At 38.9% G+C, this 26,663-nt stretch overlaps 1 protein-coding gene across 1 annotated transcript in view; it reads left to right on the forward strand.

Moving 5' to 3' along the window:
• The window catches only part of HGFAC (HGF activator), a 42,136-nt gene extending 17,641 nt beyond the window's left edge, over positions 1–24,495 (forward strand). The window contains exons 8-14 of the mRNA XM_072862744.1: positions 11,935–12,109; positions 14,371–14,456; positions 15,409–15,649; positions 18,257–18,396; positions 20,560–20,700; positions 21,715–21,863; positions 24,325–24,495. Of these exons, the coding sequence (XP_072718845.1) occupies positions 11,935–12,109; positions 14,371–14,456; positions 15,409–15,649; positions 18,257–18,396; positions 20,560–20,700; positions 21,715–21,863; positions 24,325–24,495 (1,103 nt within the window). The remainder of the gene's footprint in view (positions 1–11,934; positions 12,110–14,370; positions 14,457–15,408; positions 15,650–18,256; positions 18,397–20,559; positions 20,701–21,714; positions 21,864–24,324) is intronic.
• Positions 24,496–26,663: the final 2,168 nt, after the last annotated feature.

Here is a 26,663-nt window from a genome sequence, read left to right on the forward strand (position 1 = left end):
TGTGTTGCTTCTTATTATAGACTACATAGTTTTTGATATAATTTTCCTCCAGAATATTTAACATTTCTCACTGCATGGGTTAAATCTGCTTGTAAAGCTTACCTGCATGCTAAATCCTCAAGTTATATCCGTGGCTACTTTTCAAATACAGCCGATTGTAGGCATAAATTATAATAGACTTTCAGCCATACCAGCCTGTGATCCCATCAACTCACTGGCTACATCTTTCTGAGTACATAAATCCCAGGGCTCATCAAAATTGAAGACAAGACTCCTGGTAGCTACGGTGGGCAGCTATGGCTAGCTTGTCCGAATGGGTGGTGGTAAAAATACATGGTAATGAACACTGGAATTGGTATCTGGTGTTCTTTTTTGTTATTCTGATGGTTAACAAATGGTGTAGCCAGCTGTTCAAGCTGGAAAAAACAATCCATCTGGGAGACCAGCAGTACAGCTGGAATAACAAATAGCAGGAGTGAACTGGCAAATTGAATGGCGTATGAACTGGTCCTGAACCTTCACTCATGAGGCACCCGATGAATCGTGCGAAATGGGCTTGTGACTTTTTTAAGTCCCTCCTAAGGAGCGATATTGTAGCTCTGGTTTTTTGTCCTTTAGTTGCCCTAGTGAGGTTTGTCCCAGGCTTTGCGAATGCTGCTGCGGTGATTTGGGCAAGGGGCTGGATGTGCACAGCACACGTGCCACCTGGCATCCCGGGGAGGACTGCGCGCTGCTTGTCTTCAAATAAAACTGCTTTTCAGATTCCTACTGCGTTATCAGCTTCCCCTGCCCAAAGCGGCAACACTGTGCATAAACATCCACCCATCACGGCCTGGATTATAAATATCAGGACGACAGTGTTATAGCTGTAATACTGGTTTCTGTCTGACTAGCGTAGAACAAGAAATAAGCAGGTGCTCTTTGATTACTTGAAAATAATAAAGCAAACATTTGGTTTGCTAAACAAACGGCTTTAGATGCTTACAATCCATCTGCACTCGCCTGCCTAACACCCCCACACAAAAGGGGAACTGAAGGATTGTGTTTATGTGTCAGGGCCTTGCAAACAAGTTTAAAAATGAAAAAACCCTCTTTGCCAGGATTTAGTAATTCTAAATTAATGCAAATAAATTAGTGCTGGGGTCTACAGACCTGGCAGTATCATCACATGAGGGCAATGGCATTCTGGTGAAAGCACTGGGCTCAGAGCACATAGAACTGATTTTTAAATATATGTTGGCTTAATTTTTTCTTCAACCCTTCAGTTTGATGCTGTGAGCACAGCTGGCTTTTTTCCTTTGTTTTCCTTTTTACTGTCTTGTATAGTTTCCCTTGTCTACGAGGACTGAATTGTGAGGTTACCCTTTAGTCTGAATAGCTTATGGTTATAATGCTTGATTCAGAGAAAGTTACAGTGTCTCCAAAATACACTTTATTCTAAATTATTCATTTATAGAGGCAACCTTAAACCCAAGTTGCAATGCAAAAATGTCTTCTTTTTTTTAAAAAAAGAAAACAATCAATTTAATAAACAGTAAGTACCCCAAAACATCTTTGGGCTGTGAGGTGTTTGAGGTCTCTGATGATGTCCTCTGTCCTTGACTTCTACAAAGAATAACCAATTTTCATATGTTTCTAATGGAAAACCAGCTAATTTATCTTGACGTCACACTCACAGATGTTAATCAACCAAGTTAATCCATCCTGGGTCAGATCACAAGTCCAAGTACTGCCGTGAGTCGAGCATTAGCAAAGTAGAGGATGACTGAGGAGTAATGCATGTAGCAGGAACTTACTGAGAAATACTTCTGCTTGAGGATTTTCTCAGCAGACGGCTGGACTATCAGATTTAATAGACCTTTACCTGTTTTCTGTGAATTTGTCTAAACTCTTTAGAACTCCTTTATGTTTTTGCCTTTCACAGCATGTTGTGTCAAGAAGTTCCAGAATTTAAATAGATGTGATGAGAAACAGTAATTTCTATTGTTAGCTTAAAACCTACTGCCTGATAATTTCATTCCCCCCCCCCCTTTGAACAGTGAGTAACAGAGAATAATCATAACTTTTGTGATTTTACAGATACCTGCTTATCTCTGTCCAATAGTTGTTTCTTTTTTTGGACTACGGGGTCCCTGTCAGTACTCAAAAATAATCTTTTCATTGTTCTTAAAATTCTCTTGCAAACAATCATTATATATATGTATATATACGTTGCCAAGCCATTATCATAATGGCCATGCAGTTACTGGCAAATTAGGAGCTGACTTAAAAAAAAATATGGGAGGTGATAAATGTAACATAGGAGATATCTATAACAAAGGAGATCAATATACAAAAGACAGTTTCTAATATAGATTTCTATTCTTCGTGGTAATAAATTATTTTCTAGGCCTTGCAGAAGAAACTTTCAGTACTAAAGAAATAACTACTATTTTAAAAAATAGTCTAACACAGTTTATATGCATAAGATTTCAGTGAAGTTTAATTTCAAAGGAAATTAGGTACATCACCAACAAATCCCTCCCCAAACAGATGCCGCTTAAAATGATTCAAAGATCCATTTTTAATTAAGTTTAATTCATAATAATTGCACTTAAATATGCACTTGTTTTCAGAAATAAGGATTTTCTATTAAGAGAGCAACTGTATTCACTTTGGAGACAGAGTTCTTGCTGAGAGAGATCTGAATCCAGGCTTTAAGTGAAAATTCAGAATTAATTATGGAACCATGAGTAGCAATAGTTGTCTTATTCTACAGAGAAAGTTACCAAGAGGGTCCAGACCCAGCCACTTTGGCAGTGATAAATGTGAGGAAGCAGTGAAAACTGAGAAGGATGCGAGTGTGATATTTTATCTCTGGCCCAAGTTGGTATAGGGAGTGGAGAAGGAATTTTTTGGGAGATGTTTAACTTCAGAAATATTTAGCTTCATTGGAGGTGATAACTTATGATAAACAGTTATAAACATGTAATTGTAAAATTACTTTGACATTTTATGTTTCTTTGAACAGATAGGAGCCATGGTAGAGATGTTGGGTGAACACAGAGGGACACACAGCTAGAGAAAGAGGAAGAGCTATTTGGCCAGAGGACAGATAATTCATTATAATAAGCATTTCTGCACGTGTTAAAGGGAGCTGGAGGGTGAAGGAGGGAGATGTAGAATTTTTTTTTAAGGGATTGGTGCCTTTAGGTTTCTGTGGTTGAAAGCCCACCATTGTATTCACACTATCAGCCTTAGTTGACATGCAAGTGCAAACTAATATATATTTTGCCCCATTTCCTGGGTAAAACCACTTCCTTCTCCTTACCATTGCTTTGGTACTGGTTTTGGGTGTGGGTTGTTAGTAAATTTGGGGGTCTCATTTGTATTTTTAGGTTTATTCTTGATTTATTGGAGGGTATGTTAGTGGGGTATCTTTATTTAATTTAATTAGCTGCCAAGCCTTTTCCTGAAACAATTAGTCTATATAGGTGGCTTTGTTGGGTTACTGTTGATCAGAGGAATAGCTGGTAGTCAGATGTGGATAACTGAGGTCTGGTTTAACACTACATATTTCAACGCTTTGTCAGCTTCTAACTGGATTTTTAGGGTGTAGAATTACCTTAATCATTGGGTGGTACAATGTTCTTGATGGCTAGCTGGGGTTTATTTTTGGCCCGTTTGTTGTATTAGGACTCAGCAACAGCTCAGGGTCTGTTCTTGTGGAGCTGTTTGTAAAAATAAGGTAGCCATGTAATGAAGTAAATCAGTGGGATGGATGAGTTGTGGCAGATTTTGGTGCTTTTTGTGATTAAATTAATGAAGAGGTAGAAAGCAGACACATGGAAAGCCTGTTTGGATTTGTGTCACTGTGGTTGTGGGTCACAGTAGATGGTAGGTTTAAGAGTATTGGGAGGACTGCACAGGGGATTATAAATTTTGAAGTTTCTTTGGATTAAGGTTTAGGTAGCAATGATGTTTTTGCTCATATTTTGGTCATGATGAAGCATGAAGTTGTTGAAGGTATTTTTGAAAACTCTTTATGTTTTCTAGTGGGTTTTTTTCTTAGTTAGGCTATGGGTAATGGAATTAGAGGGGTACCATAGCTTTAAAGAAAGTATGAGTTGGAATGCTAATTGTGGAAGGTTTATGGTTATATAAGGAGATGTGTTGTTGCATGTCAGAAGTAGGCTGAAGATTTTTAGAAAAGGAAAATGACAGCATAGCTGAATATATAATTACATACAGGAAAAAAAGCTCTTGGCCACATCTTTGGGGGTTAAACTGGGGGAGTTTGAGGTAATAAAAGAAGTAAAAAAGACAGCAAACCCACCTTTTTAGTGGTTGTTTTACTGAAATAGGGTGTTTGCAGTTTTCTGTTAGAAAAGGTACTTTAGTAAAGGAAATTCAGCCCTGGAGGCTGGAGGGAAAGTTTTAAAACCTTTTATTCTGAAGAAGACAGTGAGAAGAAGATAATGAGTCTTAACTTTTTGGTTTATGTTTACCAATGTTATTCTATAATCTACTAGAATGCTCTTGGATTAGTGTTTATTTTTAATTTTCTAGGATCCCAGGGAGAAAAAAAAGAAATAGGGTGAAGTATAATAACAAGGTCAGTTGCCTGACAATGATAAGTGAGTATTCAACCAGTCAGTCCCCCATTGAGCTTGGACAAGTAGGTCTGCTACTAAGAGTTGAAGAGGATTTGTAAGTGGGGCTAAGATGCTGCTTGTTGTTTACATGTATGGAGCATTGGAATTAGTAATAAAACTAGGATAGAAAAGAATAAGGTTAGTGTTACTCCGTGGTTGTGGAAGAATGGATGGAATAGCAGATAAAAAAGCATCATTATGGTTTGCTATGGCTTGGAGAGGTGACTACATGGTTTGCAGGGGTAAAGTTTTATGGGTGCCCTGTGAGGTTGCATGAGGGCCGGGCAGGTGTTAATAAGGCAAGGTTAATGAAGAGAAAGCCTAGGGCACTGCTGCAGAAATCGTAAGGGCAGGTTGGATTTTTATCAGATTTTGAATTATTTAAAAGTAATTCAAATAATGCTGGAGTTCCATGGAGAAAAAGTAGGTCTAGTAGGCTATCACCTGCAATGGTAAATGGTAGGAGGAATTGGAAGATGAAGAAGTGAGTGAGCATGGCATTATCAACTGAGAACCCACCTCTGATTCATTGCACTAAGATAGTGCCAATATAGGGGATGGTGGGCAGGAGACTAGCGATAACTATGGCTTCACAAAACAATAATTATAAGGTGTCGTTTATGGGGGTGATAGATGTGAGCAATAATAGAGATGCACTCTGATCTCCCAGGTTTCTTTATAGAGTTAGGAATTATAATAAAGATTTTGGCTGATACAGAGAAAAACGCAAATGAAGAAGGGAGCACCATATGCATAGAGGTTATGGATTAGTCCTTTATACTTAACATCTTGGCAAATGTGGGCTACAGAGGAGAAAGCTAATGAGCTATACTGTCAGCAGTATATCATATAGCAAGGATTAACTCTATAAGGATTGAGTGATAAGGCAAATACCAAGGAATAGGCAAAAATTTCTCCAGTCAGAGATAGGAGTAGGTTGGAGATCACCAGAGGACTTTATTTTTAAAAAAAAAAGTTTTTTTTCAGATGTTGGTGGACACTAAGGTTTCTGTGGTGCCTTCTGTGTTCCTACAGTGGTGCCTTTTTAGATGATAAGTCTTTGTTGTAAACCTAGTATAAACTAATACGATTAATATTAGCAGCTGCTAATATGAAGCAGCGGCTTAGTCCTTACTCTTACGATAGGGTGCCTGACTTGGCAGCAGTGTTAGTTATTGGGTGCTGGTTAATTCAAGGCCATAAAGGTGTTTTTAATCCTGTTTTTGATTTATTTGAGACATGACAGTGCTATCAGTTAATTATGTTTAATAGAGGGCACATCTCTTGAAATGCAAAGGGACTGACATCTCTTAATCCATGCAATCTGTTTTGCTGTATAATTGCCAGTTAGGAAGGTGGTTGAAGGGAAGATGCAGTAGCAGCTCACAGGCTTTCAGCTCACCCCTTGGATTACTGCAGAAATCTGCATTGCATTGTTTGTCTCCCCTGTTGCCTGCCTTCTCCCACCAGCCCACGCTGGGTGCTTCAGGTGCTCCGGAGACCCCCCTCTCATTACTGGCTCTCTGCAGAGGAACTGCTCATCCACTGACCATCATTAATTGCTATGCAGTCTGTTTCTTTTCCTGTCCAGAGACTTATCTTAGGTCATACTCTTAACACATAAGGACCTACAGGTATATTCAAAAGAATGAAAGCTTTCAGTATGAATTAGGTACTCAGATACTCTTGAAAATGCTGTAAGGCAGTCCACGCAACAGGTTGTTTCCCTGTCAAAGTAATATAGCACTGAGATTTGCTTGTTGGTCCTGGAATTTCTTTTCCCTACCTATTGACAACCTATTTCCTAAATAGGTTGCTGCTTTTAGCTCTATATACTTACCTATTGATTGCATTTATGACTCTGTAGATCATAACTATTGTGCTAGAATTGAAGATAATCAATAGAAAAATTAAATGGAAAAAGAGCCAGTCCTAATATCTAGGATATTACTTTTCTAAGCTATAAGAAACTATTGCCAGAGTTTATAGATTTCTGGATTTAAACCTTTATATGAAAGAGTTCAACTTACTCAGAAGGTAGATTTGTACATTGGCATTTATAACAAACATAATTCTCTTCAATTTTAGCTCAGTTGACCTAAGTATTTGCAAGTATGAAGGTACAAAGATACTTTGAAAAAGAAATATATTAAAAAATAAGTCTAGTTTCAGTGAATGGAGTGTGCCATCCTTATGTTAGGATGCAACTTCAAGAGATCTTTTGTGCTGTATAAATCACTTTGTTTTCCGAGTCTTAAATCCATCCTTGTTTTACATGGTAAGTTTCTATTAGAATTAATTCACTACAAAAGGATGCCAATTTTTCCACATTTCTGCCTAGTTTTTGGCTCAGACAGATTGCTTGCGCATTTCATAATCAGGCTACAGTTTCAGCAGGGATTTATTTCAGTGTTAGGTGCTGTCAGTCCAGAGGTTTTATTGCTATTCAACAAACCAGAAAGCAGCACAACTATTTGAATCAATTATTTGTTATAAATTAGTGACATGCATTATCTGCTGTTGTATTAAATCATAAGCCCAAACAGAAATATTGAAATCTAGATAACTACTATGAATGTATGATTGAATTATATAGAAATATAGCTATATAGCTTCCCTTATACTTCAGGTGTGGTTTATGTTCATTAACTTGCAAACTCTTAAAGCTATGGTGGGTGCTGTTATTCTCACTTTCACAGACAGATATTAGTGCATGAAAATGTGAAGCAGGTTGCTTCAAGCCAGGAACAGTCCAGTCCTGGGGCTGCTTCCAGGCAGTCTCCTGCCCCTATGCATTAGACTTCACATTCTTATCATTAAAGCATGGAAAAGATGGTAATTGCTTTCTTCAGTGCAGTCTATGCCCACCTGGCCACCTTCCTAGATATTTACAGAGATTTTCAGCGGCACAGGGAGCCACTGAAAGAGAAACCAAATCTTCCTCTGGGAGCAGTGCTAAGTTAATGTGGATGTCCTTCAAAGCTCTCTGTGTGGTGTTTGTTTCATTTTGCACAGGAATATTTGCCTTATTGTTTTCAGAATACCTGGAGGGTTTTCAGTGCTTTACCTGACGAAGTGAGATGCCTGTTAGAGCAATCTCTATGAATACTGGAGACTCCTTTCTGTCACACGTTTATTGCCAGCTCAGACTAGTGGTTAGCTGCACTTGCAGCAGGGGAAGCACAACTCCCTGAAATCAAAGACTTTCACACCTTTCATCTCTGAGGGGATCTCACGGCCACCCAGGAAAGGAGATCAGGGAACTTCTAGGTGAATTAAGAAAAGGTGGACCCTTCTGCAGGTATGTGACAAGTCTGAGCTCATGTAGGAAGGAAACTCGACTTATACCCTTGTAAAGGATGCCTTGGAGAGCAACACACCCTGCAGTGCTGCGGCAGTGTAAGCAATAAGCTTATACAGAGGCATAAAATGTCATTGTTCATTATTATTCATCTTCATTGTTAATAGATGAAACAAGATCAGGTGGAAATATACATTAACAGACGTATTAGAAAGGCTTCAGAGAGATACGAATGCCCTGTCTTGCAAGCCAGCTGCTACCTGGTGAGTGCTGAAGTGCTCGCTCTGACCAGCGTGGGGCACGTAAGGCAGGCACTCAAGCCTTTGGTGCTGGAGCTTTCGGAGGCACTGCAACAGGAGTGGACATGTGCTCCAGGAAAGCTCTGGATGGAGGATGTTCTCCTCATTCCACCAAGGTTTTGCTTTAGTTTATGATTTTCTAAAGAACTCTTCCATCTAGATAACTGATAATTAAGACACTGGAGAAGACCTCTTGTAAAGGTAATTGTAAGCAGAGAGGGGACCTTTGTCCTTCTCCTCTTCCCTCCTCTCCCTTCCTGTCATCAGCTGATATAGAAATTCATCTAACATTGTATTGCATAAAAGCATTATAGGTTGGTCAGGGATAAAACAAAGTATTACTGAATGAAAGGGTTACTTAAAACTATCCTGTCCCAGGATTAGGACCACTGGGGGAAAAATGTATTTTTATTAACAGAAAGAAACAGGTTATGCATATCTGGAAGGAAAATACAGTCAAAGCTCAAAAACATGAGGAAAATTGCTGATGAGATGTTTGGGGGAAAAGAAAATCTAAAAGATACATTGTTTTCTACAGAAAAACTTCCAAAAGAAACTCATAAAACTGTTCATGTATGTAACTACAGAACCTGAAACAAGATCTGGTGACAAAAAGTCTTGTGAAATGTTTTCAGAAGTTAGCAATTAGAACTGGTTGGATAACTGCTATTTCAGGTTGCTTTTAATTTTAAGACCTGAAACTGCTTTCTACTGAAAAATTAAAAGGCAAAGAATTGGTGTGACGTGCTGATAAAATATGCCATCCTAGCACAACTAGAATGTTTTATGTGAGCTATGTAAAGGTCTTGGATTTTAAAAATAAATCATAACAGGAAATTATTTCTAGCTTTAAATTTTAATGGTAGGTTGTTTTTTTTTTAATGAAAAGAAACAGTGGTGATAGTGGCATAGGTCTGCAGAGTAACTTGAATCTGCATTTGCATGAAAACTTTCATCATCTGAAAGTTTAGGCCATTTCTACTCTTAACGTAGTGATTGGCAGTACCGCAGGGAAGTGAATGAACAAGAAAAATATATATATTATGTCCTCCATTACTTTCTTCCACAGAAGAAAATAAATATGTTTCAGAGTTATGAGAAGTTGCAGAAGCTATAAAGAACTGAGAACGAACAATTCCCAGTCAGAGCAATCCATTAAGAACTGCTGAAAGCAGACCACCTACACACCGTTTCTGACAAAGAGGGAAAAAGAGATTTTTCAGTGCTGCAACTGTTCGAAAAAGAGTATTAGAAGCAAAAGATCAATATGACTGCAACAGTTTCAGAGATTTTTTTGAAAACTGTTTGTCTTGAATTATAGGTGATGATAAATTCTATTAGGTTTTGCGTATACTTCTTAATGGCCTTAGATACGTAACAAAGTGCCCTTTAATGAGCTGTGATGTGGGTACCATAGTGCTACTGCAAGCCAGTCAAATAAAGCTTGCTGGAGTGGAGAACAGATCGATGGAAAGCTACTAATGAAACAACTGTGTTAACCTAGATGCCTCTCCACAAGATATGAGATTAAGCCACTTTACTCCTGTGCCCAGAACATTCCTTATAAAACAAAAAAGAAACAAAAAACTGTCTGAGACATATTACTGTTCCTCTCAACAAGTGCAATATGTAATCCAAACTTCTTAGTTACAGGAGGAGAATGTGAGGGATGATTTAGAAGGGGGCCAAATTCTTCCAGTTATAATCTTCTGGCAGCTTTAGCAATGACTGGCAGACCTGACAAAACAGAGATGCCTTGGATTTTAAGCCTGACAAGGATGAGCACAACTTGTAAACACCATCTGCAAGATGTCCAAACCATTGGTATTGCAGAATATGTCCCTGGTTCTGCACTGAAACAGAATCTCTTGTTTCATCCTCATAAAAGTAGTCTAAATAATTTCTGAATGTAATAAATACAGTACAAATAAAAACAGCACCTGGCACTTCCCTGGACAAATCAAAGAATTCAGCATACAGCCTGATGGTGGTATTTTCATGACACTGTTTCAGGCAAACAAAGCAGCGTAACTTGCAACTTGCCCAGAAAATAAATGGCAGGGTTGCCAAGAAATGGTTACTATTGCTAGCAACACAAATGATAGAGAAATTATTTTCTGTGAGCTCCTAGATTATGGTTGTTACAATATGAGTTTGATTTAATGTTATCTTCAGAGTTATTGAAATAAAGGGGGTTTGATTCAGGGGATGGGTGGGAGAAAATGTTGTCTCACCATCTCAGAAGTGTCTGCCAGGCCAAGTTAGAAAACGAATTTTTGCTAAGTATTTGTATGCTAACTCACACTGAAGTTCTTGCACCAAACTTCTGGACCTCCAGCTCCCAGAGTTATGCCATATGCTTGCTTGTGGTTTTGAGGTCTGTTGCTACACTGATGACTTGGAAGGATAATTGACATCAGCAGTTCATCGCTGCGATTCACTATTTCAGTGCTGGTTATATTCCCCGGTTCATGTGTCACCTTATTCTATCAAAATAAACAGATCTTTGGCAATAGCCGTCCACGCTGTGTGGTGTGATAGATCATCCTCACAGTGTGTTTTTCAATGGTAAAGGAATATCATGATGTTATATATTTAAGTATGTTTATAAGTTTAGAAGAAGATTCCAGTAGTCTTGCAGATGTCAAGGATAAGTCACGCTGACATGGCTGGGGTGAGAAACCCTCTGAGGCTTGGTCACAATTAATCCTCTTTGTACATTAGATGGTTTTGTGTTTCCTTTGGGATACTCTGAGCTGTGTTTTGAGGTGTAGACTTTCTGCTCAGTGTAGCTATTTGTATACAAATGCATCCCCATATGTTTTTCAGCCATAATGCTGGTATGCACTGTTGATAGATCTTGGCAGCTGAGTATACAGGTCATAGAATATGTATGTGTCAGACCTATCTGAAGAAATAACCCAAGTGCAGGTGACAAAGAAATGGGTTTTGAATAAGAAAATTCAACCTACTAGTTAATTTTTTGCAAAATTGATATATTTGCAATATGTAGCTATGTATATATAATATACATGGGTATAGTGTATATGTATAGGTATGTATGAGGCAATAAAAAGAGGTATTTTCCAAAATCAGGCCTTTTGAGAACTTGCTGGCAGGGCAGGATTGCTTTCACTACTTTACAACACAGATATCTCTGAGATGGTTGATTTAAGCTCCCTTTATTGTCAAGGGAGATTCAGTCAATGCAGTCAAGAGTGTATGGCAAGAGCCATCTCATCTTAAAAGTCACCTCACCAAGCTGGATCAGTTTGGCACTAGAAATGCCTGTTTCTCTTAATTGACTAAAAAGGGAGTCTCCAGTGATGAGCTCAGTTGTGTCTAAAATTAGATAGGAGGAATCCCAGCCATATTGCTGACTTTGCTCCAGATTGCTGCCTAAAATCTTCCATACGCAGTACAAATTTTAGGTCTAATTTTCTGCTGTACTGCCTGTTGAATAGCTATTTGTGCATGTGTAAAGTGAGGCTAACTCACTACTAATTTTAAACAGAATTTTTAACTGCTTGGGTTCTTTTATTAAAAATAAATCCTCATTTGATGCGTTCAATTCCTGTGAAAGGTAAAAGGCACCATACAGAATTGGGCCCACTGGCTCTCATTTGGGATCTCAGCTGTGAAGTAAGTATTTAACATGTAATTAGCATTGATTCCTGACCAATGTCTTATGCTTTGCCAGTTCCTAGCCATCGGTGCTATGTTGGCAATGGCACGGAGTACAGAGGTACGGCAAAGACGACCATTTCTGGACACAGCTGCTTGCCTTGGGATTCAGACTTGCTTTACCAAGAGCTTCATGTTGACAGTGTGGAGAAAGCAGTACAGCTTGGCTTGGGGCCGTTCTCTTACTGCAGGTGAGAAAAGTTCTCGTTTGCCCTGTGTTTGTAAATCAAGAGATGGATGTATTGTGGAAGGGAGAAGGGCTAGGATTCTCAAAGCAGGTGTTATCCCTGTCTTGGAAAAGCTAGGCTGACTTTAACAGCCTGACACAAGCAATGTAAGTGTACAGAAGACAAGATCTGGTAGACAGGCTAGATCAATAGCTCGGTCTGCCAAGTGAAGCTTGGACACAAAATAATGTTGGAAATTCCAGGTAACTTTTTTTTTTTTTTTCAAATGAGACCATAGTGACTCCATAAATGACTATCCAAAAGGAGAAAAAATGCATTAGCTAAACTGAATTAGTTAACTTTTGATTTCTAATTCTTAAATTGTGAAATACATAACATAAAGGAAAATATTTTCAGAAGTGAAAAGTTATTTGAATATGAAAAATCCAAGCAATATACTTCAATAATGTTGACATGGAATGTCAAATTTCTTTCCTGGATTTCTTTCAAAGCAAAATTATTGCAAAATAAGATTTCACCGTGTTTCGATTTTGATTGAACCACAATACAATAAACTACATTTCTGCTAAAGTTTTCTGTTCAGCTATAATGAAAATAGCTTGTGGTATATAGGTTTGTGCTTTCTTCTCAGGCACTTCAATGTTCCCCGTCTCTGAGGTCTTCATGAGCTCAATGGACATCCACAAACAAAGGAAATGTTTCCCTTTAGAGAGAATCCTGGAGATGAGCAAATGCTAGAAACGGCAAACTTTAGATGCTTCTCCATAGATTACTGGTTGATGGCTAGGTTTTGGGTTTTGGGTTTGTTTTGTTTTTTTTTTTTGCATGGAAGTTAGACCAGTATTTCAGGAAGATCAGAATGTACTGCACTTCCTAATTTGTTTGGTGATAAAAAGCATGCATGCATGCATGCTGAAAGTAGCTCTTCTTCTCTAACACAAACTAATAAACAGCTCCTATACTCTCCCTTAACCCAGATCAGCTTGCTTTCCAAGGTTTGGTTCTGATTCAAGCACTTAAGTATGAGATTTATGGTATCCCAGCATGGCAATTTATTGGGCACAGATTTTATGCTTTGATAAAACTTGATCCCTTCGATTTGCATCATTTAAGCACAATATTTACTTGCAGATTTGAAATGCAAAGAATAAAATGGTGTAGGAGCTGATGTGTTCATGTTCTGTACAGCTGAGAAAAAAGCTTTTCACTTTTTTGTCAGCTTGTTACAATTTCTGGGGATCTCTCTGCTACACTATATAATCCTGCAGATATCTTCTTCTTCAAATAGTCTAATTTAGAAACATTGTTGGTGGAAGATGACTCAACCTGTGTTGCTTCTTCAGTTCTGAGAATTTGAAAGTGCTTTAATCTTTTTCTGAAGAACAGTCAGATTAAAAAGAAAAAAATATTGAAGAACCTTACAATAATAGATAGTGCTTCTGATAAATCCATCTGAAAATAGAATTACTGTTTATCTGGAGCCCTGAATTACCTTGTCTATTTTTCTTGGCCTAATGAAGACCTTTCTGGGTCTTCAAAGTTTCCCTGTATTCTTGGAGGAGTAAACTGGGCAAATTTCTGGTTACTTATACGGCATCAATAAAGACAATTAGGCTGTACCATGGAGAAACCCTAACAGGATCAAACCAAAACCTCTTTAAGACCAAGGTAACAAAGGACTAAACTGTTTCTGATATTCTTTTTTTTTTCCCCTTTTGAGGGAAATTTTTCTTGAGGTAGTCTTTCATTTCCTCAGACTCTCCAGGGAATGTAAACCCGAGCTTCTCACATTCATTTTTGCTAGCTATTCTTGTTATGGATTTTCTATGAATCTACGTGTGTTGGAATTTCCTTGCTTAAAAAAATAATCTAAAAAAGGAATCTCTCCCATGGGATTTAGTCCTGAAAATAGCTGAGCTGATATCTGTTAAAGCACTTCAGTGTGGGCTGTATTTAAACCATGTGAACATGCTCATGCATCCAAATACTTGTAGGCAAATTTTACAGGTGTTTAGTCATGTGTCTGTGTTTCAGGTCCTAGAGAACCTTAGACTTGGTTAGCTTTAAGCATGAAGAACGCTAGTGAAAGCGTGCGCACCCATTTAGGTGTTAGCAGGCGCTTCAGTGCTTTGTCAGACGGCTCGAAACCTGAGAGTCCTGTCAGTCCTCTGCATGGTGCAGAGGAAAAAGCAGAAAACCTCCGGGAAGCTTGGAACAACAATGTGGTTAATGCTTGTAATTCACTCTCCCCCTGAATTAATTAGAAATCCAGATGATGATGATAAACCATGGTGTTACATCATGAAGGACAACAGTTTGTCTTGGGAGTACTGTGACGTTCCATCTTGTGGTATGTAAAGGCTCTCTTAAAATCCATGTTATGAATGAATGAAGAAAGATTTATTGATACTAGAACAAGCTTTCACTGTATAATTTTGAATGTTCTACTGTTCCCAAGAGTTTGAATATTTTACTGTTTGCAGTAAATCAAATGACAACAACAAGCTTCTTTTTGCATTTTTGGAGTTGTGATACAATCTGTGATTTTTGTCCTGAAACACTGTATAACAGTAGTGTCACACTACTGCTTTCAGTCAAAATCATCCCAGTATCACCAAATTTTCTGCTAGAACATGCAAGACGTCAAAAATGATTGATGCTTTGGTACAAATTGTCATCAGGCAGGGAATTACGGGCCCAGAGAAGTGAATGGGCCTCTGTAAGCAAACAGAGGATGGGATCCTGAAGATGTATGAGACATAGTATTTAATTCCGAAAACTAAAGATTCTGCTCTTCCCCTAACTTAATATTTAACTGTTGTTAATGTTGAAGCTGACCTTTAGAACAGAGTTGTAATCTGAAAAGTCAGTTTATAAAGTGGTCCTTTTATTTCCCTTTTATGGTTCTAATGCATTTGATAGATGATATTAACACAAGCATCCTAGTCCTTGTTATTGCAATGGCAAAGCTCAGTCCAGAATCTGAAAATGAAGATGTGATGTATCATGCATTCTGTTGTGCTTCATCCAGTAGTAAAGATTATATTTGTACTGGTAAATGAAACAGTGTCTGGGAATGTTCACAGATGCATTTAATTTACACTAGTACACATGTAGCCAGTGTTGGGAACAGGCATAGCTTTCAGTCTTGCAAGCCTCCTAAGGAACTGAATGAGATTCAGTTGTATGTGAATGTTTAATGACAATTTAACAAACCTTTCTTTTAAAGACTCTTACAAAAGTTCCAGTCCTTAGAAATCACCAGGATTTATAGTCTGATGCCATATCCCTTTATATCTCAGCAAGCAGGGAAAGGAGGCCACCCGTTCCAGACAATGTAGATAGTTCTGCAGTTACCAGAAGACCATGTGGGAGAAGACACAAAAAAAGAGGTTTTGTGAGACCTAGGATTGTTGGGGGATCTTCATCTCTGCCTGGATCTCATCCCTGGATGGCAGCTATCTATATTGGAGGGAGTTTCTGCGGTGGAAGCCTTATTCAGACTTGCTGGGTTGTGTCAGCAGCACACTGCTTTGCTAACAGGTAAACTCACCCATTAGTTTGGCAGTAGGTCCTCTTCTCCTCATAGTCACAGTCTCCTTGTGATTCACAACAAACCCGAACTGAAACGAGTGAGAAAGAAGATGAGATTTTAAAAGGCCAATGTTTCAAAAGGAGTTTCTGGCAATTTGGGTGCAGTTCATGGGCTAACAAATAGCTTGGAATGCTGTTGTCTCACAAGCCCTTATCTTGTTCCTTAAGGAGTCTCAAAGAAGCTAAATAACTCAACTGCAGGAATAAGGTAGGGCTGAGCAGGACATAGAATGGGAGCTTGCATGTGCAGGCATCTGCAAGGGGATATAAGTATTTCTCTTCTTCTCAGTTACCTTTTTGAACATTTATGCCTGCTTTGAGGTGTAACACAGATGACTATGCTCATTGCTGTGTTTTGTCCAAAAAGGCTGAGACTGCCAAGCAATGATTTATTAGAGACAATAAATTACTGTTAGTTGACACAAATAGAGTGGGCTGAGCTTTACAAAAAGCCAAAGGGAAGAACTGAACTGTTCAATTTTTGAGGCTGATTTTCTTGAGAGGTGTTGGGTTTTTTGGAGTTTTTTTGTCCTCCAGCTGTGGGACACTGGAGAGAATATTGACTATAGGATGCTCTTACTTCATTCTAGATATTTTCTTTTCCAGAAATGCTGAACACTTTCCCTGATTTCAGTTTGATCACATTAATGGGAAAAATATTACATCATTTCATACCCATTGTTCCTTTGCATAGTAAAGAAGCCAAGAGAAACAGAAAACCTTGTGCCAGAATACATACACTGATAGCTTGTAGAGCTAATAATACCATTGCGAATGCTGCACTGAAGCATTTGGTGCTCAAGCCACAACGCATTTGTTTTTCAAATGTTGTGAAATAGCTACTAACTTTGGCAGCTATTCAGGACATTTCCACCCACTTCCAGCTGGTGGTTTGGTACATACAGATTTTCCATAATTGCTGCCTTGTAATTTGCACTCTTCCGTATGTTTAGTACCTCTCAGCCACAATTGCAACTGTTTTCCGCTAGGCGACAATAGATACCTGTGCAGCTAACTTGTGGGTTTTTTTTTTTTTCCCTTTTCTGTAACCCCTCCTATTTTATTTCTTTTCCTGAATGAACCACCTGTAAGTCATAGTAGAACCATTCAGTGCCTTTAAAATCTATTCTAAATAGTATCCTGGGAAGCGATCTTCCACTCTGTTTCACAGGCCCAAAATCTGATTTTCAAGGCGATTGGTTTAATATTGCAAGAGCACTAAGAAAATCCTGCCCTTACATATTGATCAAGGAATATTTTATCGTCTTCTTGTTTTCCAGTTACAAAAAGCCAAACTTTGCACTTTCCTTTGTTAATTATAAGCTTAGTTATTGTTGCAGGGTAGCTGCCAGCTCTCTGCCCTGCAATTAGCCAGAATCTCTTTCCTCTAAGTACATTACTGTAGATCACTGCTTCGTGCTCAGTACTGGAGGAGACTCCACAGTGCTTTTGTATCTGATGGATGCTCCTGATGCACAGAAACACAACTAGGGAAACTGCAATGCTGTTGACCACTCTGCATCTGTGCATGATGTGTGACAGCAGATATTTTCTGTTCCTGCACTGGATAACAAAACATATGAGTGCTCTGATGTTGAAGACACTTGCTAACTAAATTCATTGTAGACTTATGCACATGCAGATTGAATTGGTTTTAAAGCAAGAGTGAAATTTTAATTCCGTTGCTTTCAAAACTAGAGAATTTACTGTCTTTCCAAACACTTCCTGATTATTCCTAAATGTCCCTTTCTTCCCAACTGTTGTACTGGTTCTTATTAGTTGTCTATCCTGGATACTGGATATGAGAGGACTGTGGTCTTTTTAAAGTAAACAAGAAATGGCTGAAAAAGATAGTGTGAATTACAAAAACTGTATTCTCCTCTGAGTGTGGTTTTTCCCATTAGATCAGTGTGCTGTTGGGACCTTCCTCCGCCAAGTTGCTTTTGATTCTAGACAACAGCTTTAACATAGATCAATCTTAGCTCAGAACAGAAGTGGTGATAGCTCTTAGGTGGAAGCTGCCCAGATGTTCCTGAGTTGTCAGTCTGCCAGCACCTTTAAAATCTTGACCCACGCCTGTAGTATTTTAAGTGTCTGCTTTCCCAGAGAAATGAGATATCCACCACTGACTCATCTTTTGGTCCCTCATTTCTTCCTCAGTAATTTTTGTACTCATTGGCAAAGTGTGATCAAGGTTGACTCAGTTAAGTTCCTAGAACAAGAAGTGCTTGCAGCCCCTGAAGATGCTTGTTAGCCAGACAGCAGCTGGGTAGCAGTGCATGTGCTTGCCTTTTACTTCTGTCAAGGAGCAGCAGCCTTTAATTAGGCTAATCAGGACTCATAGAGCCTGGGACTTGCTGTAACATTAGTCATCTTTTTCCTGGCCCACAGCAAGTAGGATGCCTGGGAAACAGGTCAAGGCATTATGAGAGGGTAAATAATGGACATGGTGGGGAGCTGAGGTTATTACAGTTCATGGGACACACAGCCATGGGAAATTAGGTTTAGTTTGACCTGCTAATCACAGAATTGCTTGTTCTCTCTTCTGTATTACAGTCCACTAAAATCCACTATTACAGTAGTTCTGGGCCAGCATATATTTAATAGAACAACTGACATAACACAAACATTTGAAATAGAAAAATACATTTTGCATCCTCAGTATTCTGTGTTCAACCCTACTGAACATGATATTGGTGAGTATTTTTGTTCTTACAGTTTTATTTTCTGTTTGCTCAACTCAGTTTCGAGTTTGGTTGATACGTCAAAAACTGCCTTCACAGTGGAACAATCGTAGGCATTAGGAGAAGCTTTCGAGCGCAGAGGGTTCTCAGTTCTACCAGAGTTATAACAGCATCTGAAAGCTAGACAAATTCAGATGAGAAATAAGTTGCAAATTTTAAATAATTATGATAATTAGCCTTTGGAGCAATTTACCTAGATGTATGGCAGATTCATCATCACTTCAAGTCTTTGTGGGATTAGGCATTTTTTCAACTGAAGCAGAAACTGTGGGCTTGATGCAGGAATTACTTGGTAAAATTCTATTGTCTGTATTGTATAGAGGATCTGACTAGATGAATATAATAGCCCCATCTGCTCCAAAAATCTATGTTACTAAGAATCATTTTTTACACTGAGATAGATTTAAAAATCAGCTGTCTTATCAGTCAAAAGTTAAATGCCCTTTTGATTGACCTTATAATATGAGTCAGAATGACAATGGCACAGCAGCTCCTTATTTTCTGATCTGCTCTTGTGGAAGGTGGCACGTCACCCTGGGGTATCAAGCTGTGGGAGCACTTTGTCTATGAGACTATTTAATAGCCTGGCATCGGGGATATTTTAGGTCAGGAATGTACTGGCTTTTTTGCTCCCAGATGGTGAATATTTTCCTGTATGTAGCAAAAAGCATTCAGATTCTGTGTTGGTGGGAACCCTGTCACAGCATACCAGGAGACAAACTGGATTTGGGGTATTACTCTGCTCTGAAATACCCTGGTGTAAACCACCATTGGCACTTTAAGATCTCCTAACTTTATGAATTACTCTGAAAATTGGCATGCTTCACTGATGCGCAATGTCCAAATCTAGGGTCAGCTGAACATGGAGTTCCTAAGAAGTGCCCCACTGCAAACAAAGAAGCAGGCAGAACCTGGGGGGGGAAAGATGTGAGGGCACATTCTGCCCTGTCAGTGATTTCTACTGATGCAGCAGAAGAGTTATTTCTTGCTGAAAATGCTTTTCTAAAGGAAACAAACTACCACATGAGTGTTTGCTGGGCAGTTCGGGGGATTCAGAAACAGGCAGAGTTGGTGGGGAAGAGGACGAAGGTGAGGAAGAGCACGAAGGTGAGGAAGAGCAAGCTGCTGAGAGTTGGAGCACGGTTTGTGTGGGCTTCTCAGCCTGTGAGATCCTCTTTACATGTTCCACAAAGGCCAAAAAAATGTAGCCAGTAGAGAAATAAGACTATCCAGTGGGATCTCTTGCTTTCCACACAACAGTGCTCAGAGAACCTGGAGCTTCCAAAAGGCGAGATGTAAAGCTTTAATAGCTGTGTCCATGTTACCTCAGCTCTGTCCTCTTTGAGTAGTGTGCCCAAACCCAACATGCTGCCCTTGTTACACCAAGCACAAAGCCCCCCTCTGTTGCTCTACACCCAAACACAGGAGGCTTGCTACAGGGGAACCAATGTTTCTGCTACTTTTGACATCTTCTTTCAGTATCAAGTTCATGATGCTGCACAGCTCCATATTTATGCTGTTTTCAGCCCCACAAGGGGATAGTAAAGGTTGTGTAGCTTGTGTAATTCTTTGTACCTTTCAGAAGCTTGGTTTTGAAATATCCTGATTTTTTATTCCTTAATTTTCAAGGTCTTGAATTTTGCTGAACTCAGTGATAACACAGAGCACAAAATACACCAGCTATTGCAGTAATTAATTTTTTAAATCAAATTGGAGTTAGGCAGGTGGCCAGACTTTCAGAAGCAGTGAGCACTTGCACATCCCACTTATTTCAGCTGAAAGTTGTGGATATGTCACTGTTATTTAACTTTAAGGTGGGAGGAGGCATATGTATTTTCTATCTTCCCCGTTCTCTACAAAGGCAGTGCAGGAAAATCTGCTCAGTGAATGCAGCATAAAATAAATATTCCCACAAGGGGAGTAGCTGAATGTTTCAGCCTTCAATTTTCTTTGAAATCAGGTGCTGTTGAGATGAGTCTGTCTGTCTTCGATTGAAATATCTTAATTAAGAGAGGCTTAGGGGATAATTAAAGTTGTATCTGAGACCCATTGCTGCCAATCCCATTAAAGAAAGGGAACAGTCACTTTATTCCTCCTATATTTTCTGTTCTGCAGCTTTGATTAAGCTGAAGAAGAATGGCCAACGTTGTGCCGTCAAGTCCCAGTTTGTTCAGCCCATCTGCTTGCCGGAAAGTAACACCTTTTTCCCTAGTCAGTTCAAGTGTCAGATTTCTGGATGGGGACACAGACATGAGAGTGAGTAAAATGGCAGTTGATACCTGTAGAAAAAACTGATGATAATTAAAACATAATGCTCAAGTATATGTTATACAACTGATAGTTTGGTAAAATATTTTCCAAGGGACTTCTGGTGGGATTCTTTTAATCTACTTTTAGATGTTTACAACATTTACATCTGAAATAGTCATCCTGAACTTCCTTTATAGTCCTTGGAATTTGGAGTGTGGTTCCCTTGACCAAATGTTTGCGTCTATTTTAGGATGAGATGAGCTGTGAGCTAGCTAGATCTCCATGGACTGGAAGGGGAGCAAGTAGCTTAGTTTTAGGTGCCAACAACTTGACACCTTAGTCGAGTGAATCCTACCCCTGGTTTCTCAAGGTAGATATCAAAGACTGTAAACCAAACACAATCAACTTACTAGTCCATGATAGAGGAGATCTTTACCTTTGCCAGCAAGAAACTTTGGAAACATCTACAGGAGAGGGCCAGATAGACTTTGGGCTAAGAAGTGCTTACATCCAGCTTGAGAAAGGTGGAAAAATCCATCCCATCCTTTCAGATGAGGAATTTCAGGATTATGAGGCTTGGCCATGCTGCTTTGATGTGGAGGTAGCAGAGACCTATGTGGATAGCTGAGAAGAATGGGGGAGCTGGCTGCCTCATTTTGGTAAGAGATTTAGTGTGAGCAAATGGAGCCTTTGATAAATTAATGATTTAATATCGTGGAAAGAGGAGAGGACAGGAGTGCTGGGGGAGCGTTCCTGAGTCTCTAGGAAATGAGAGAACCCAAAGTGGATTGATGTCTGGACATGGCATACTGTTATTTTAAAGGGCAAGGGGTCTCACTGGAGGAGTAGAAAGTGATGTGATCACTAGAAAAATTATCTTTTAAAGAGATCCACAACATGAATATGACTGAGATGTGTTAAGTGTGTTTATATGTTGTATTGTGCATTGTATTTCCATGTTAAGATCTTCACATTCTATAAAAATTACTGTCTTTTCCTCTCTGGGAATTTTTTTTTAAGATATAACTGGTTATTCAAATGTCCTGCAAGAAACACTGGTTCCAATTGTTCCTGAGGAGAAGTGCAAAAGCCCTGAAATTTATGGAACAGAAATCACTGAAAATATGTTCTGTGCTGGCTACTTCGATAGCAAATCTGATGCTTGTCAGGTAATGTGTGAGTCATCTCTAGGCAGAGAATATAAATGTATATTATTGCCAGAAACATTGCAGTGTTACAGTGCTTACTTTTGACATTACAATGTTCCTAAAGAAAAGAAATGTTCCTAAAGAAAAAAAGAAACTTATGTGACTGCACTGTTTGCTTCCACCTTCATTTTTTAACCTGTTCAATGTCAAATAAGTTCTACAGAAGGGCAAAAAACCTCCAGGGTGTTATATTCCTCCTGCCTTCATAAAAGGCAGTGGCTACGCACTGGAGGGTGAGTTGCTTTAGCTCCTGGCTGAGCTTGCGGCGTGATGGCAATGGTTTGCTGACCAGCTGGCAGGGACGCACTGGCAGGCCAACCAGCATGTACCTGTGTGGAGCCAAATCCCTGAGCTGCTGCCTCTTGCCTGATGGAATTAAGGATACCTGGGTAGGAGGTGGGGAGCAGTGGTGAGGTTTGGAGGAGGAAGGAGCTGAGGTTATTATAGCGGATGGGATTTAATGGTGTAGAATATCAGTCAATTGGAAACTGTTTCCTGACTTCTGTCCTTCGTGGAATGACCTCATGCTCTTACTACTTTGCATGCCTTTTTGAATTATGTCACACCTTGGCTCTGAATAAGGATGCAGAATTGTTGTGGTGATAGATGAGACTATATTTTAAATGAAGGATCAGACTATTCCTTACATAAACCTTCAGATTTTATCTTCAGTTCATTTTGAAGGAGGAGGGTTATGCTCTATTAGCATAAATTTCGGAATGGGCAGCACATAGCTAATAGTTGGCAGTGAGATTAAGTAAAGCAAAGAATATCATGTATACTGTGTGCTGCAACCCCTGTAGAGACCATAAAGGTGTCCACAGAAAGGTGTCCAGAGTGAAATGGCAGCAGCCAGCAGTGGCTCAAGGTTTCCAGGCCAGGGCTGAGAACTGATTGTAGGTATTGGCTGCAAGTGTTCATACTAGCCAGAGAACTAGAAACTACCTTGCTTGCTCAGTTTTCCTTGCCTTACCCAGGAAGTGCAAATACAAGACGCAGCACTGTAGCTGGTTCTTGCTCCCTGCCCTGGAAAAAGAATTGATCAGGAATGAGAAGGAGAAAGAAGAAAGCGGAGGGAAGGAGAGAGGAGCTGCACAAAGACAAGTAGTCTGGAGAGAATTGCAAAGTCTGAGAAACAGTGATTTAGAGTCACAGATGTTGCTGAAGAACAGTGCTCATGACTTGAAATCATTATTTGTGAATCGATAATTCTTTTTTTTTTTTCCTGTTGGCAGACTTGTAGTGCAGCCTAAGGAGAAATAGTGTAGACCTCTTAATGTCACAACAAATGTAGCTGACCTTCGAGTTTTCTTAACGTATGCTTAGGAAATTAACCTATAAAGCATGTCTATGTATAAAAACATTTCAAGACCAAGAAACATCAAGTAGATAATATGTTCTGCTTGATTATTTTTTAAAGATTTTCCTGGAAACTTTTTTTTTTTTTGATCAGTGCACTGATACCAAAGTTCTGAGAAGTAAATTGATCTCAGATATAAGACTTCATCTGATGTCCCTCATTTATCACAGAAATCTCCTAGTATAAAGGCAACACAATTTTCCTACCTACTGTGCTCTCAAGGATTTTCCTTTTTAAATAGGAAAAAATATATTTCTCCTTAGTCTCAAATAACCAGAAGGGTGGGTCCTTTCAGCAGTACTGTTTACTAATTTATATTTTTCTTTTAATTTCTAACATTTTCATTTCTGTAGAAAGTCAATCTAAGAATAATAATAATAATAATAAACCCATTTCCTGAATGCTTGCAAGCTTTTAAGTAAGTAGAAGTGTTCCAAATTCATCCTTGCTGTAGTGTGTCATCAAACATTAGTTTGGTCTTATTTTTGGTTTATGGTTTTAATGTCAAGGTAAATGCTCAGTAGCATCAAATTCAACAGATGCAAAAACCCCATATGCCACATAAAATTATAGCATCCCATAGTCACATGAAAAAGCATGTATGTATGCAACACCTTTCTTTGAAAACTTTCATGATCTCTGACATTTGCAATAAACTGCATTGAGAAACTCTCCAAATATCCATCCATGCAGAGCCCATGTTATGACGTAGCGTAAGCCTCAAAATCTTGCTTACTCCCACTGAAAGTGACCCAAATCGTCCGTGCTCTTCAGTAGGTGTCTGCATCTGAAATAATTTCAATTCTTTTAAACGAGATCTGATATTTGGGTACTTCTGTTTAATGTGGAATTAAAAAAAAAAAAACAAACCATCATATTAGAGGTGAGTATGATTAAAAAAAAGGTTTCTACGATGAAACTTCAGTAGACCACTGCTTCCATATTAATTTTTTTTAGTTTAAATCTCACCTGTAAACATTCTTAATTTGGGACTTTCCCAAACTGATCTTTTTCCGACTGCTTTCTATCAAAATAGGTAATCTTTCCTTACTTTTAACACAGGGAGATTCTGGTGGACCTCTGGCCTGTGAGAAAAATGAAATCTCTTACCTCTATGGAGTTATCAGCTGGGGAGATGGCTGTGGCAGAGTCAACAAACCTGGAGTATATACACGAATGACAAACTATGTAAACTGGATTAACGAGAAAATAGCCCCCCGTAAAACTAGTTGAACAGTTAAATGTGCTAACATTTGAAGCAGTGTTCAGGAGTCTTTTGGTTTCATTAAAGTAGCATAAAGCTAGTATGAAAACTGTCATGGTAATTCTTAGCAATTCCAAACCAGACCACCAAAAGTAGGCCTACTCCATCTGATGTCAGCATCCTTGATCTAGAATTTTAGGGTTGTGGATTGCTCAATATACGAGACTGTCTTTATTTGGCTTAATACAACAAACATGTTGAGACAGTGCACCAAAGTCTACAAATGTTTGTCTGCTTGGTGGATTACATAAAAAGTTGTTTGAATGTGTTTGTGCAGTTTCTGGTGGAGTGGTCATCCCCCAAACCAACCTGTAACAACATTGTTCTTGTATTCTCAGGTGAGATAAAGAATAAACAAGAGGAGCACCAAAAATGAAATTCCCCCCTGCCCCAGAAGTGATCTCTTGAAGTTCAGGTCAAGAGACACGAGCAGAGCAAGGTGGATGAAGCTGCTCCTCAGCTAACTGCAACAAACCAGTTCTGGGGAAAAAAACGAGGGTTTAGGTTTTGATTCAACCAAACGTGTAAGCACGTTTTTATGTTCCCCTGACATAAAATTAGGAACATCCTTCAGAGCTCTGCTGAATCTGGTGTGCAATTTTCCAGCAAGGTTAATGCAAAACCTCTTGAGAGCACAAAGTTTCTTGCTGAAAAACGTTGGAAGTCATTGCATCTGACTTCAGGCTGATGCAGTTAGGACTTTTGCAGACTGTGAGCTGCTCCTCACCCTGCGGATAGCAGTGGAAATACTTCACCTTGATGATAAATGCCTAAACGTTTCTTAAATTTGACAGTGTTTTGAAGATGTCTTAGGTTTTGTACTAACAAGTTGTTCAACTGTTTAGATAATTCAGAAAGGAGGTTTCTGTTAACAGATTTTTAAACTGGATGGCTTGGGGAGCAGCTTGACATTTTCCTTGGGAGTTGGTGATATCATAAACCACAGGCTTTGCTGTCATGGTCTATGGAATTGTTATGGGAACAATCAAAGAAATTATTACAATATATAACTGTTCAGAGGCTGTGGGCTCAGCTAAGTAACCAAAAAAGGCAGAAAATGATTAAACAAAAAAAATCTAGTCTGATAAATAAGAATGGAAAATTACAACTTTTTTTTAATACTGGGAACCTTTAGCCATGTCAGATGTGTACATTTGGAAGTGTTGATGTGAAATGTATTTCTTCTCTGATAGTGAATGTTTTTGAATTCTCTTAAGTGTTTCAGCAAAGCTGTGCTTTAAGATATAGATTTTTAAAGTGGTGCCTGGGTACTCAGATATGTGTTTTGTTTTATAGTACTGGCAGCGTCTTTATGGGTTTCTTAGTTGTGGTGAATGATTTTGGCAGTTAAAAGAAACTTTGTAAGGAAAAAGAACCAAAACCTGAATTTGTGTAAGTACAAATATATAACAATGCTAATCTAGATAAATGATGTAAGCTGTTTAATAAAAATGTTTGCCCTCCGTTTCTTGGACCTAGTCTGTTATGTATGAAGTCACAATTAAATCTTTGAATCCCTCTGTAGGTTCTTAAACATGTTGAGAGCTGGTGGAAAAATGAAATAACACTTCTCTGTGCTGGAAGGCATCTGAAAAGCCTTGCATAAGGATCAATTTCAGCTGGTGGTGCTCCCAGTTTTATACGTGTCGCACAAAATTTCCAGTAGGCAGATGTAAGAGCTTAGATACAATTTTCAGCTATGAATGCTGTGAATACTAAGATCAAAGTCTTTAGTTCGTTTCTCTGAAGCACTAAACACTAGCTTAAAAAACTGAGATCCACCTCTGGGGTCTTGATTCCAAAACAAGCTGAAGACTCTTGTTGCCTGGGTTTGCCTTTCTGGCCGTTTGCGGTATGAGTCTGGCTTGCTTAACTCCGTGAAATGACTGCGACTGTGTAACAAGACTAACTGTACCTGCTGCTGAAAGACAAGTACTAAACCAGCATGAAGGAACTATTTACTCTCCTTTGGAAGGGATTCATTTGGAACAGGTTTCCACACAAAGCTTATGCCATTCTGAATGTCCGTATATGTCCTGTGACTCCAGTTTCACTTTGAAATTAATATCCATCCACGCTGTGCATGCTTTTAATCTGGTAGTTTCATGTTATATATATTCTCTCAGTCCTCCCTTGC

This window comes from Ciconia boyciana, chromosome 5 (assembly GCF_034638445.1).
Source record: "Ciconia boyciana chromosome 5, ASM3463844v1, whole genome shotgun sequence".
NCBI classification, from domain to species: Eukaryota; Metazoa; Chordata; class Aves; order Ciconiiformes; family Ciconiidae; genus Ciconia; species Ciconia boyciana.